Source organism: Bombus affinis, chromosome 16 (assembly GCF_024516045.1).
Source record: "Bombus affinis isolate iyBomAffi1 chromosome 16, iyBomAffi1.2, whole genome shotgun sequence".
NCBI lineage: Eukaryota > Metazoa > Arthropoda > Insecta > Hymenoptera > Apidae > Bombus > Bombus affinis.
Genome location: NC_066359.1, coordinates 1,974,767 through 1,986,521, shown reverse-complemented (window position 1 = coordinate 1,986,521; position 11,755 = coordinate 1,974,767). Strand labels below are relative to the sequence as shown.

Here is an 11,755-nt window from a genome sequence, read left to right as displayed (position 1 = left end):
AATTATTTAATTAATTAATTACATTCGTTTAATGTAAAATGCGCTATTTTGGGCATGGTAGCGTTATCTATCGGTTGAAAATTGTACTTCGTGTTAGTTCCACTGATTCGCCTGTAGAGTAAATAGACTCGTAGTCAGCAGATCTGAAATCAAAAACAAACGAGCTGAACAATAGTTAAAACATGGAAAATCAGTCAGAAGTAGAAGAAATAACGAATAGCGATTGTGACGTTAAGTTTCACGATTTTGTGGCAAAAGTCGGTGACTTGTCAATCTCATGTCATGTAATTAAAATGGAAAATTCCCTCTATTTGTGGGTAGGTGATTATAATGAGAATGCCATGAATGATTTGTCATTCGCAATCAAATCACCATACGAAAAGGAACCACTTACAACGAAGATTATGGGATCAATTGCCAATGAATTTTCAACCAGTCTTGCCAAGAGACTTTCAAAGAAACTTTCAATAGCTGTTTATGTCAGCTTTAACGTTCAGGTTGATAACCTATCTCTACCTGCAATTGAGAGGAGGTTACGAGATGAATTTAACTCACATCCTGAGATTTTCTGATTTATATTATTAAGTTGTACAGAGACATTCTAAAAGTACAACTTTTGTACTGTCCAGAACATGTGTTTACAGTTAAGCCTTGTATATTTTTTATTAAACTTGATTTATATATAAAATAGGTATTCTTATTTATTTTAAGTATCTTAAATTTTAAATTGTGTAATAAGTACTAAGCGTGGTTTGAAAATTTCACAGAAACAAATATTTATTCTTGCAAATAAAATAATTTTACATTTTATCATATGATAAAAGAATTAATTTGAATTTCATCGTCTAAATTGCCAATTTATATATATATAAAAACAATTTCATTGCAAGTGGTTAAAAGATTACATATTATTACCTTTTATTATTGTTTCATCTAATTGTTTCAAATAGTTATGCATAATTCTTGTTATATAGTCTGAAGATGATCTATAAGTTGAAAATATTAATTGTATTATAACAATGTTACATATATATGATGATAAGATTTATACTATAATATTATAACAAAACATATCAATTTTATTAGAAAAACTAAATTAATTAAAATTGCCACTTTTCATATATCAAATACATAATAATAATAGCACTTATTTTAAGCACTATAACAAAATAATACTCAAAATCATCTATAACATACTATTATATATATAAAGATACTATTTTTATTTCTGTTAAAGCAACTTAATGGACATCTTTTCTTCTTTTACAATAAAGACATATGAAAAAACATTTATATACATTTAAAAAATGTATATTATTTGAATTTTGGAAATAAAGTTAATATTTAACTTTTCATTGGTAATTTATAAATCATGAAATTCTTAATATCTGCTTATATGAAATTATTTCTACCTGTAGCAAATTATATTAATGATACGTAATTTACGATTGAAATCATTGCAATTATTTTTTAGCTTCAAATTTTAACTACATACTTGATCTTATATTTCATAATGATAGCAAACATATGATAGGTAGGTTTTTAGCTTTAAGAAACCGCAAGTAATTTAGGGAATTTTTTTGTTATGAGTCGAGGAATTGTACGCCTTAAAAAGGAACATCCGAACATTGGCTACTGATTGTAAGCACGTGGTTGCTTACGCATTGATTTCAATATTTATCCGGCACTGCACGTGTAACTTGATTTCTAGTTTTTCAAATATGTTTTCACAAAGTTTGTCAGTGTTTATTAAACGAAACGAAAAGTATGTGCAGAAACTCTCATTTTTTAGAATTGACAAAGTAAGTAAGAAACATCTTTTTGAAATATTTTAAATATCCTCTTTTCGTTTGTTAATATCACAATTATCAATATCTGTGTTCTTATTTTTCCCTGCTATTACTATTTCTTATTGTATAAATTTCACATTGTAGGTTACTGTTAGTAATTATGAATTTTAGTAATATTTTCATCTAATTTTTAATATATAATAAATGGATGAAAATAATGTACCTTCAAACTGTGTTTATTTGTAACACATACAATGTTCATTTTATTCATTCATTTAATTTTATACGCGAAATAAACATGACAAAATTTATAGAAAATGCAAAACTTTTTCTAATGCTTTAATTACTGTTTATTTTTAAATTGAGTTTTGATTAAAATGTATCACGTGTCTTACTTTTTCATTATTTAATAATGTTATATTCTTCAAAATATATTTCATTAATCTTATTTCATAACATTGTGTAATTTTATTGTAGGAACCAAGCGAGGATGAGCATAAACAAATTTTAGACATTTTATGTGAATTCTTAATGAATCCAGAAACAACAGAGGATGTAGCAGAATGTTTCCCACAATTATTGTCAGCATTAATTATGAAAAGCATTTCAATGGATAAAATTTCCTTTGATGACGAAGATTTGATTCATAAATTAAATTCAGTTATCTTAGCCAAATTACTTTCCAAGAATCGGGATATATTAGTGTATGTATTTTTAATGTTACATAGAATACTTTATATTTTATGTTATTTTGTATGTATATATATATATTTCTTTTACACTAATATGTGATTATTAACAGCGAAAATATTATCATGAAATTATATTCTCTTACTTATAGGCAATATATTTTAGGTTGAATAGTACTTTATTCAACATTATAATTCTTTCATATTCCATAACATTTTAGGTTGAATCTTTCAGGTTGGAGAATATCCTACAGGATACAAACAATATTTTTCTGATACTCTGTGTATTATACTTTTTTTATTACTTAAATTTAGAATTATCAATTGATGAAATGTGTAATAAATGTAAAATATATTTGGAAAAAATTAAAGGTGTTTGTAACACAGTATTCTGTGTTGTTTTCTTAGTTGTATTATTAATTTAGTGCAGACATATACAAGTAATCTTTTTCTTATTTCGTAAATATATAAGCATAGTCGTCTATGTTTAGTAGTATGTAAATTTGTATACTTTATAGCATAATTATATTAAACTGTAACGTTGAAAAGTGTGTTTGGGAAAGTCTTGTTTATTTTATAGCAATATTCAGTAGTGTAAAATATGTTTTCTACGAATCAAATATACAATTACGGAAAAATAAAAAATTATTAATTATTTAAAAAATAATTATTGCCAACAGTTCTCTATTGAAAATAATTATAAGATATATTTAAATGATATAAAATTTGAAATTGATTTGTAAATGAATATTGTTTTATTACAGATTTGTTCTACATTATTTTGATGTAAATCCAGCTCCATTTGAATTTATAGAAGTTGACCGTGGTCCTCCTTTAAAGAGACGTAATAGGCAAAGAGTAATATCTGTCACAAAAGTATCTGATTATGATTTAGTAACTGCTTGTTATGATATTCTATGTAGTGCACCAATACACTTTAAATATGCGTGGAATTGGTCTAAATTTTATAAATATTTGACTCATGAAGATGAAGGTGTTAGATGGTAAGATATGAAACTAAAAAATATGATATCTCCTTTTAATATTTTCAATAAAATTACTAATAGGAAAAGATTTTAATCCAATGATTTTTATTAAATGGAGTAGTTGTTTGGGAATAAATTTGATAAAATTCCGTTTTAAATAAGTAAAATAAAAAAGTGTCTTAAGTCAAAACAAAATATACAAGAATAATTTTTAATTATCTTTCAGGGTAGCAATAAATTGTATTGCTATTGTATTAGGAATGTCAGAATCTTGTTATCTATCTCATGTGAGTGATTTTGTTTCTAACAATCAAGAGTACTTTGTTAAAAGTAAAGAAGTTAATCGAAATAATATAACTTGTGAAGATACCAAAGAAATAGATGGAATTCCTGATGTACCTTCTGTAGTTTCCATTGGAGGAATTTTACTTCCAATATTTGAAAAATCTGGAAATAGAAATGAATTAAATCTAATTCCTGTACCATCTACACGGCAAAATTTACGAAATTTAGCTTTGGCAGTCTCTTCCAATAAATGTGTATGTTTACAAGGTGCAGTTGGTTCTGGAAAGACTGCATTAATAGAGTTTTTAGCTCAAGCTACTGGTCACGATGCACAGAAATTTGCAAAAGTGCAATTAGGTGATCAAACAGATTCTAAAATGTTATTAGGAATGTACAGATGTACTGATATTCCTGGAGAATTTTTATGGCAACCAGGAGTATTGACTGAAGCTGTATCATCTGGCAAATGGCTGCTTTTAGAAGATATTGACTGCGCTGCGACAGATGTTATTAGCGTTATCGGACAACTTATAGAAACTAAAACATTATCAGTCCCTGGATACAGAGACTTGATACACGTGAAAAGTGGGTTTCAGTTATTTGTTACTAGAAGATTGAGTTCTGGAGGAACACAAAAATCATTTCAAATGCCAATGCAGAAACAGTGGTCATGTGTTAACATAGAGTCGTTATCAAAGAAAGAACTCATTACAATTGTCCAAACCTTATTTCCAATATTGCATACAGTAGCTGTAAAAATGGTTGATGTGTTTTTATTGTTTTCTGCTGGAAACCATGAAGATGACATTGTGAATAGTGTAAGGAATACTAGACAAATTTCTACCAGGGATTTGATTAAGTGGTGCTTTAGAGCTGTAGTTGATTTTGATGTATCCTCACCTGCTTCAGGCCTGAAGATTTTTCAAGATGCTTTAGATGTTTTTTGCTGCTCTGTACCTAATTCTGGTATGTAAAGTATACTTTATAAAAATATCTATTATTGCTGAATGATTAATGATTAATTAAATGCTTATAAAGAAATTTCATAAGTGATGAATCATGTTGTTATTTTTTTATTTCAGTACAACGTTTAAAGTTGGCAATAGCTGTGGCACATAAATTAGGTATTGTAAAAACAAAAGCAGAATTTTTTTCTCAAGTACATAAACCATCTGTAAATCTCCACAAAGAATGTCTTATTGTTGGTAGAGCAAAGTTAGAGATAAAAAAAGCTGATAGAGTTAAAATAGAGTCTAGAAGTTCCAATTTTTCTTATACAAGACCATCTGTATGTCTTTTGGAAAGAATAGCTAGCTGTATTGTACAGAAAGAGCCAGTTCTTCTAGTTGGAGAAACTGGCACAGGGAAAACAAGTTGCGTACAATACCTTGCGCAGATAACAGGCCACAAGTTGATAGTAATAAATATGAACCAACAGAGTGAAAGTACAGATTTACTTGGTGGCTACAAACCGGTAGATCTTAAACTTTTGATTCTCCCAATTCGCGAAGAATTCGAGATTTTATTTCGATCTTATTTTGCAATTGAACCAAATTTAAAATATTTAAATCATATTGGGCGTTGCTTTGAAGGAAGAAAGTGGAAGATGTTGATTACTTTAATGATTCATAGCACTAGTGCTGCTTTGAAAAGACTGAAGACGTCTACAAAAAATCAAAATGAGGTAGAAGTTTTAAAGAAATGGGAGAAACTAGCAGAGAAATTAGAAAAACTTCAGTCTCAAGTGCAAAGTCAGTTTTCTTTAGCATTTTCATTTGTAGAGGGTAGTCTAGTCAAAGCACTGAAAAATGGAGATTGGGTTTTGTTAGATGAGATAAATTTAGCTACTGCAGAAACATTAGAATGTCTTTCTGGTTTATTAGAAGGATCTTGCGGATCTCTATCTTTATTAGAGCGTGGAGACAAAGAACCAATTAAAAGGCACAAAGACTTTGCAATTTTTGCTTGTATGAATCCTGCAACAGATGTTGGGAAAAAAGATCTTCCCATGGGTCTGAGGAATAGATTTACAGAATTCTTTGTTGATGAACTCACAGAAAAATCAGACTTACAACTTCTAATAAGTTCATATCTGAATGATTTAAATCTGCCACCAGAAAAGATTGAAAATATTGTCAAATTTTACTTAAGTGTCAGGAAAGAAGCAGAAACCAGTCTTCTTGATGGAATTGGGCATAAGCCACATTACAGTTTGAGAACACTATGTCGTGCTCTAAGTGTATCTGCACAGAATCCTTGTGGAAATATAATGAGATCCTTATATGAAGCATTTTGTTTAAGTTTTCTAACACAGTTAGATAGTAAATCTTACCCAATAGTACAAAGAATGATTGTAAAGGCTATCTTAGGAGAAAAAGCTGCCAGTGCTGTTATTGGAACTCCAATTCCAAGGCCACGTGGTCATGCTGAGAGTTTTATATGCTTTGAGGGTTATTGGATCTCTAGAGGTGATATTGAGCCACAGATTCCAGAAAATGTAAGTTTGTATTCTTTTAAAGAGAATTTTACTATTAAGAAGTTTTTAGCTTTCATTGCTATAAAAATTAAGCAGTATGTTAAATATGTATATACAAAAAAAACAGATTTTGTAGGCAAAGTAAGATAAAGATAAAATAAGTAAAACTTTAATATCTTCTTTGATTTTAGTATATCCTCACAGAAACAGTGAAGCAAAATTTGAAAGACTTAGTGCGAGTAGTGTCTATTGGTAAAATGCCTGTATTACTGCAAGGGGATACTTCAGTAGGAAAGACCAGTTTGATAACATACTTAGCGAAGGCTTCTGGACATACCTGTGTGCGAATTAATAATCATGAACACACAGACCTGCAGGAATACGTTGGTACCTATGTAGCTGATTCTTCAGGAAAGTTAGTTTTTAAAGAGGGTATTCTAGTAGACGCTATGCGAAGAGGTACGATGAATTTAATTTTTGATTATCCTTTTTATTATGATATTATATGTTTCAATTATTTACTTTTATACCTCTGAAATAATTTAATATTCTTCAGGATATTGGATAATTTTGGACGAGTTAAATTTAGCACCTAGTGATGTTTTAGAAGCTTTGAATAGAGTTCTTGATGATAATAGAGAGTTGTTTATTCCTGAAACTCAACAAATTGTAAAAGCACATGATAATTTCATGCTTTTTGCTACGCAAAACCCTCCAGGTTTATATGGTGGAAGAAAGGTAATATTTTATAAACAAATAATCCAATTTAAATAAATGTATTGGTCTATAACAAATAATTTCTTGTTAGTATTTCATGTGATTTTTTATTTCTATTTCTTACTAGGTATTATCACGTGCATTTAGAAATCGATTTGTCGAGTTACATTTTGATGAAATTCCACCTAAAGAGCTCCAAATAATTCTACACAAAAGGTGTAAGATGCCAGAAACATATTGCAAGCAAGTAATCAATGTAATGACAGAACTTCAAGTACGAAGAAAGGGTACTGCAACTTTTGCGGGAAAAAGAGGTATATTATTGTCTTAAGGCATTATTTATTAGTAAATATTTTTAAGAAGTAAATATTAAGAAGGTAATTTTTCCATTTTTTGTAGGGTTCATAACCCTTAGAGATTTGTTTCGCTGGGCAGAAAGATATCACCTGGCACCCGATATTGTAGGCACTTTGTATGATTGGAGTCAACATTTAGCGGACGAAGGATATTTGGTTCTCTCTTCAAAAGTTCGTCACTCAGAAGAATGTTTAGAAATCATAGAAGTGCTAAAGAAACATTTAAAAAGAGATGTTAGTCCAGATGCTCTATTTTCACTCTCTGAAAAAACTTCTACTGTGACTAAGCCAATCTTGGAATCTCTTTTGTCAAAGAAGATTCCAGGATTTGAACATGTAGTCTGGACATATCAAATGCGCAAAATGGCAGTACTTCTCTCGAAAGCCTGTGACTTTAAAGAGCCAGTTCTTTTAATTGGTGAAACAGGAGGTGGAAAAACTACAGTTTGTCAACTATTGTCTGTAATTAGACAACAAGAACTTAGTATTGTCAACTGCCATATGCATACAGAAGCTTCTGATTTTCTTGGAAGTCTCCGTCCAGTTAGAGAACATAGAGAAAATCAGAAATTGTTCGAATGGGTTGATGGTCCTTTAGTGAAATCTATGAAAGATGGAGGCTTCTTTTTAGTAGATGAAATCTCTTTGGCGGACGATAGCGTACTTGAAAGACTGAACTCTCTTCTAGGTAATTTATTATCTTGAATTGTTTTTAATCACATAACAGGTATTTAATTAGGATTGTTTTATTTAAATAATATTAGAATTAATTAATTTTTTCTAGAACCTGAACGTAAACTTTTAATTGCTGAAAAGCCATCAACTGAAGAAAATGCAACAGTTACTGCACATGAAAATTTCATTTTCGTTGGTACAATGAATCCTGGTGGTGATTATGGCAAAAAAGAACTTTCACCAGCTCTTAGGAATAGATTCACGGAAATTTGGTGCGAAGGTTGTGTTTCATTGGATGATCTCAAGTGTATTATGGTACACAATCTACATAAAGAATACAAGGAAACTGTTCCTGCAGCAATAATAGAATTCATAAAGTGGATACAAACTACAGAAATAGGAAAAAAGCTTGTCGTTAGTGTCAGAGATATCCTTACATGGGTGAATTTTATTAATTCTTGTCAAGATTTAGGGGTAGGGGATGCTTTTTTCCATGGTGCAGCTTTAAGCTATATCGATGGGCTTGGATCTGGTTTAACTGCAGCAGAAAAGTAAGTGCTATGAATTATTATCAATTAGATTTTATAAAATTTTAATCAAATTCTATTTTAATGAATCATTACATATTAGTTAATTATAATTATATTGATTAGTTTTTTACTGAAATATTTTAAATTATTTTAGTTCAAAGAAGTTGAAAAGTTTTAAGGATTCTGCATTGAAATTTATTAAACAACAAATACAGAGTACATTAAAATCTGAATTAATATTAAACAATGAAGAATTTGATGTCGACAATTATAAGGATAAATTTGGAATACATCCATTTTATATTAAGAAGGGAAATGTACAAATTCCAAGCAATGTAGGATTTGCTTTTGCAAGCCCAACTACAAAAATGAATACTCTGAAAGTTTTACGTGCTTTGCAATTAAAGAAACCAATACTATTGGAAGGTAGTCCAGGAGTTGGCAAAACTAGTTTAGTCTCTGCACTTGCCAGAGCATCTGGACATCGTCTTCTTAGATTAAATTTAAGCGATCAAACGGTAACTATTCCTTCTTCTTTCTTTATTATATAATTTATTAAGTAATTCAACTGAATAAAATAAGATGATTTGCTATTTCTATATACTGGAATATTAAATTTGCAATTTTATAGTATCATCAGCTTTAATGTATTGCATTTATTTTATAAAACTTAAAATGTCGTTTATGAGTCTTTTGTAAAAAAAAAGAAGAAAAGAATTCAATTGAACCAAAATGTTAAAACTTATTATTATTATAAAATTTTTAAATATTACGTAGGATATTTCGGATTTATTCGGAGCGGATTTACCAGTGGAAGGAGGGAAGCCTGGTGAATTCTCATGGAGGGATGGTCCTTTCTTAAGAGCTCTAAAAAATGGGGATTGGATTCTTCTGGATGAATTGAATCTTGCATCCCAATCGGTTCTTGAAGGATTAAACGCATGTCTCGATCATCGTGGTGAAGTTTACATCCCGGAATTAGGAATGTCTTTCATCGTAAAGCCAGGAACTCGATTATTTGGTTGTCAAAATCCTCTTCGTCAAGGTGGAGCTAGAAGAGGGCTTCCAAAGTCATTCTTGAACCGTTTTACACAAGTAAGTTCTTTTTATATTCAAAACAAAAGAGTAATAGAAGAACAAATATATTGCTATAATAAGGGAATGATAATAAATAATATTAGGAAAAAGTCGTATAAAAATATAATGATCCATCTTTTCTTGATCATTAAATGTAGAGTTATCAGATATATCAGTTCATGATTTTGCTTCTTTTGCTGTTTTAGGTTTTTGTAGATGCTCTGGAACAGAGGGATCTAAAATTCATTTTAAATGTTCAATTTCCGGAGCTACCAGAAGATTTACTCGATAAGATGATTCAGTTTAACGAAGAATTGAGCTCTCAAGTTGGAACTACTTGGGGCCATTCGGGATCACCTTGGGAAATGAACCTTAGAGATGTCACTAGGTGGTGTGAAATAACCATGGCAGCTTTCAAAAAGAGTTCAAAAAAGATTTTCAATCCCGGAAATGGCGCTCAACTGATTTACGTTGATAGAATGAGGACAAATGAAGATAAAAAAAATGTAAGACATATATAACGTAATGTTTTTAATATTTATAATATCAATAATTTTAATTCACGAGAATATTATTTGCTGTGTAATTAAATTTCATGTCTTTACAATCCTACAATGTATTTCTTACAATATATGATGAAATAAACTTCTATCTAACTTTTAAATGTTTTTTAATTACAGGTGATCGAGATATACAATAAGATTTTCTTACAAAATGATTGGCCTTTACCAGATCCAGAGTACTCAGTCCACTTGACGAGAGAAAAGGTCTTTTTAGGAGACGAAATATTGGATCGCAGCGATTCTGCAGTGTACGAGAACGATGATTTATTACTCCTGAGGGAGCAGAAAACTGTCCTCAAGGGACTCGCGCAGTGTGTTAACATGAATTGGATGGCCATTCTCGTAAGTAGTTTGCAAACTGATTTAACTTCCTCGAACAAACTATCGAGTAATTATTTGCGACTTATCTGCTCTTTTAAATAATTCTTATACAATTTATATAATTACGTAATGCTACAAATATTAATTATATACCATTTTGTTAACTAATATATGTATCAATTCTGTAACAGATCGGTGGATCTGGAACCGGAAAGACCAGTCTCGTACATCTTCTTGCAAATCTGGCCGGGCGGAAGCTGAAATCGATCGTCGTCAATTCTGCGATGGATACTACGGAAATTTTAGGCGGCTTCGAACAGGTAAGTTATTTTATAAAAGTAATATGTTTTTTTATTGCACGTTTAATGTATCTCTCGTAAGACAGAAAATTCTGTCCATTAATCGCAACTATGCGAATACGGTATGAAAAAATATTTTGAAATTTAATTAGTAATGTTAGGAAGAGAAGCAACATTGCTTCCAGCGTAGATGTTAAATAGCAATACCTTATAACTAATAAACTAACATTCAGTAAATTCAGCTCTGGTAGACAAGATAATTAAAATAAATGAGCTCTTGACATTTACATTACTTCATGCGCGATCATGAAGTAGATTTATGACATAAAATGTAATTGGTAATATATCAAATTCAGGTTTCATTGCTTTTTATTGTCTAATAACTTTACAATCAATGTGACATAAACTTTATTCAAACTATATCATTTTTAAAAAAACAAAACTATACATTTACTACATACAAGGAGGGGAAATGTATCAAGCGATAACATTGAAATTTTTAATTAAATCAAGTAAGCTTCTTGCTTACAAATTTGCTGCAGCAATCTTGCTTAAGTAGAAGTAGTAGCGATCTGACCGAAATTTTCTAAACTCGTTTATGCACAGAGCGATCTCAGCAACCGGACCAACTCCGTTTCGAATAAAAATAAGGAAAAAATAAAAGGGGGAAAATTTGCATGGTTTAATGAGTTCCGTTCTCCGCCGACAGGATTTTTTTATGGGTGCATCGATTCGTCCGCAGTAGTGTAATGGAACTTTTCCCTTTGAGCCGAAACTGAAATTGCGACTTTTTCGTACAAATCGATTTTTCAACACGATTTTACGAATGACGGAGTATGGTATAGCCGTGGAAGAATTTAATTTAATTTACAATGCATTTCACGTTACATCCTCTAATAAATATTCAAACGGCGTGTTTGAATTTTTTGAATTAATTTGCTTGCGCGTTCAAATCTATTACAATCGCATTGAGAAAATTTATTTACTCTGT

The 11,755-nt window shown here is 30.2% G+C and overlaps 1 protein-coding gene across 1 annotated transcript in view; it reads left to right on the top strand.

Moving 5' to 3' along the window:
• Positions 1-1,163: 1,163 nt before the first annotated feature.
• The window catches only part of LOC126925219 (midasin), a 138,027-nt gene continuing 127,435 nt past the window's right edge, over positions 1,164-11,755 (top strand). Inside the window, exons 1-15 of the mRNA XM_050740530.1 lie at positions 1,164-1,802; positions 2,268-2,494; positions 3,244-3,483; positions 3,692-4,716; positions 4,833-6,247; positions 6,418-6,685; positions 6,783-6,964; positions 7,071-7,257; positions 7,343-7,987; positions 8,084-8,525; positions 8,659-9,022; positions 9,282-9,599; positions 9,788-10,087; positions 10,262-10,486; positions 10,657-10,785. Of these exons, the coding sequence (XP_050596487.1) occupies positions 1,722-1,802; positions 2,268-2,494; positions 3,244-3,483; positions 3,692-4,716; positions 4,833-6,247; positions 6,418-6,685; positions 6,783-6,964; positions 7,071-7,257; positions 7,343-7,987; positions 8,084-8,525; positions 8,659-9,022; positions 9,282-9,599; positions 9,788-10,087; positions 10,262-10,486; positions 10,657-10,785 (6,048 nt within the window). The 5' untranslated portion in view covers positions 1,164-1,721. The remainder of the gene's footprint in view (positions 1,803-2,267; positions 2,495-3,243; positions 3,484-3,691; positions 4,717-4,832; positions 6,248-6,417; positions 6,686-6,782; positions 6,965-7,070; positions 7,258-7,342; positions 7,988-8,083; positions 8,526-8,658; positions 9,023-9,281; positions 9,600-9,787; positions 10,088-10,261; positions 10,487-10,656; positions 10,786-11,755) is intronic.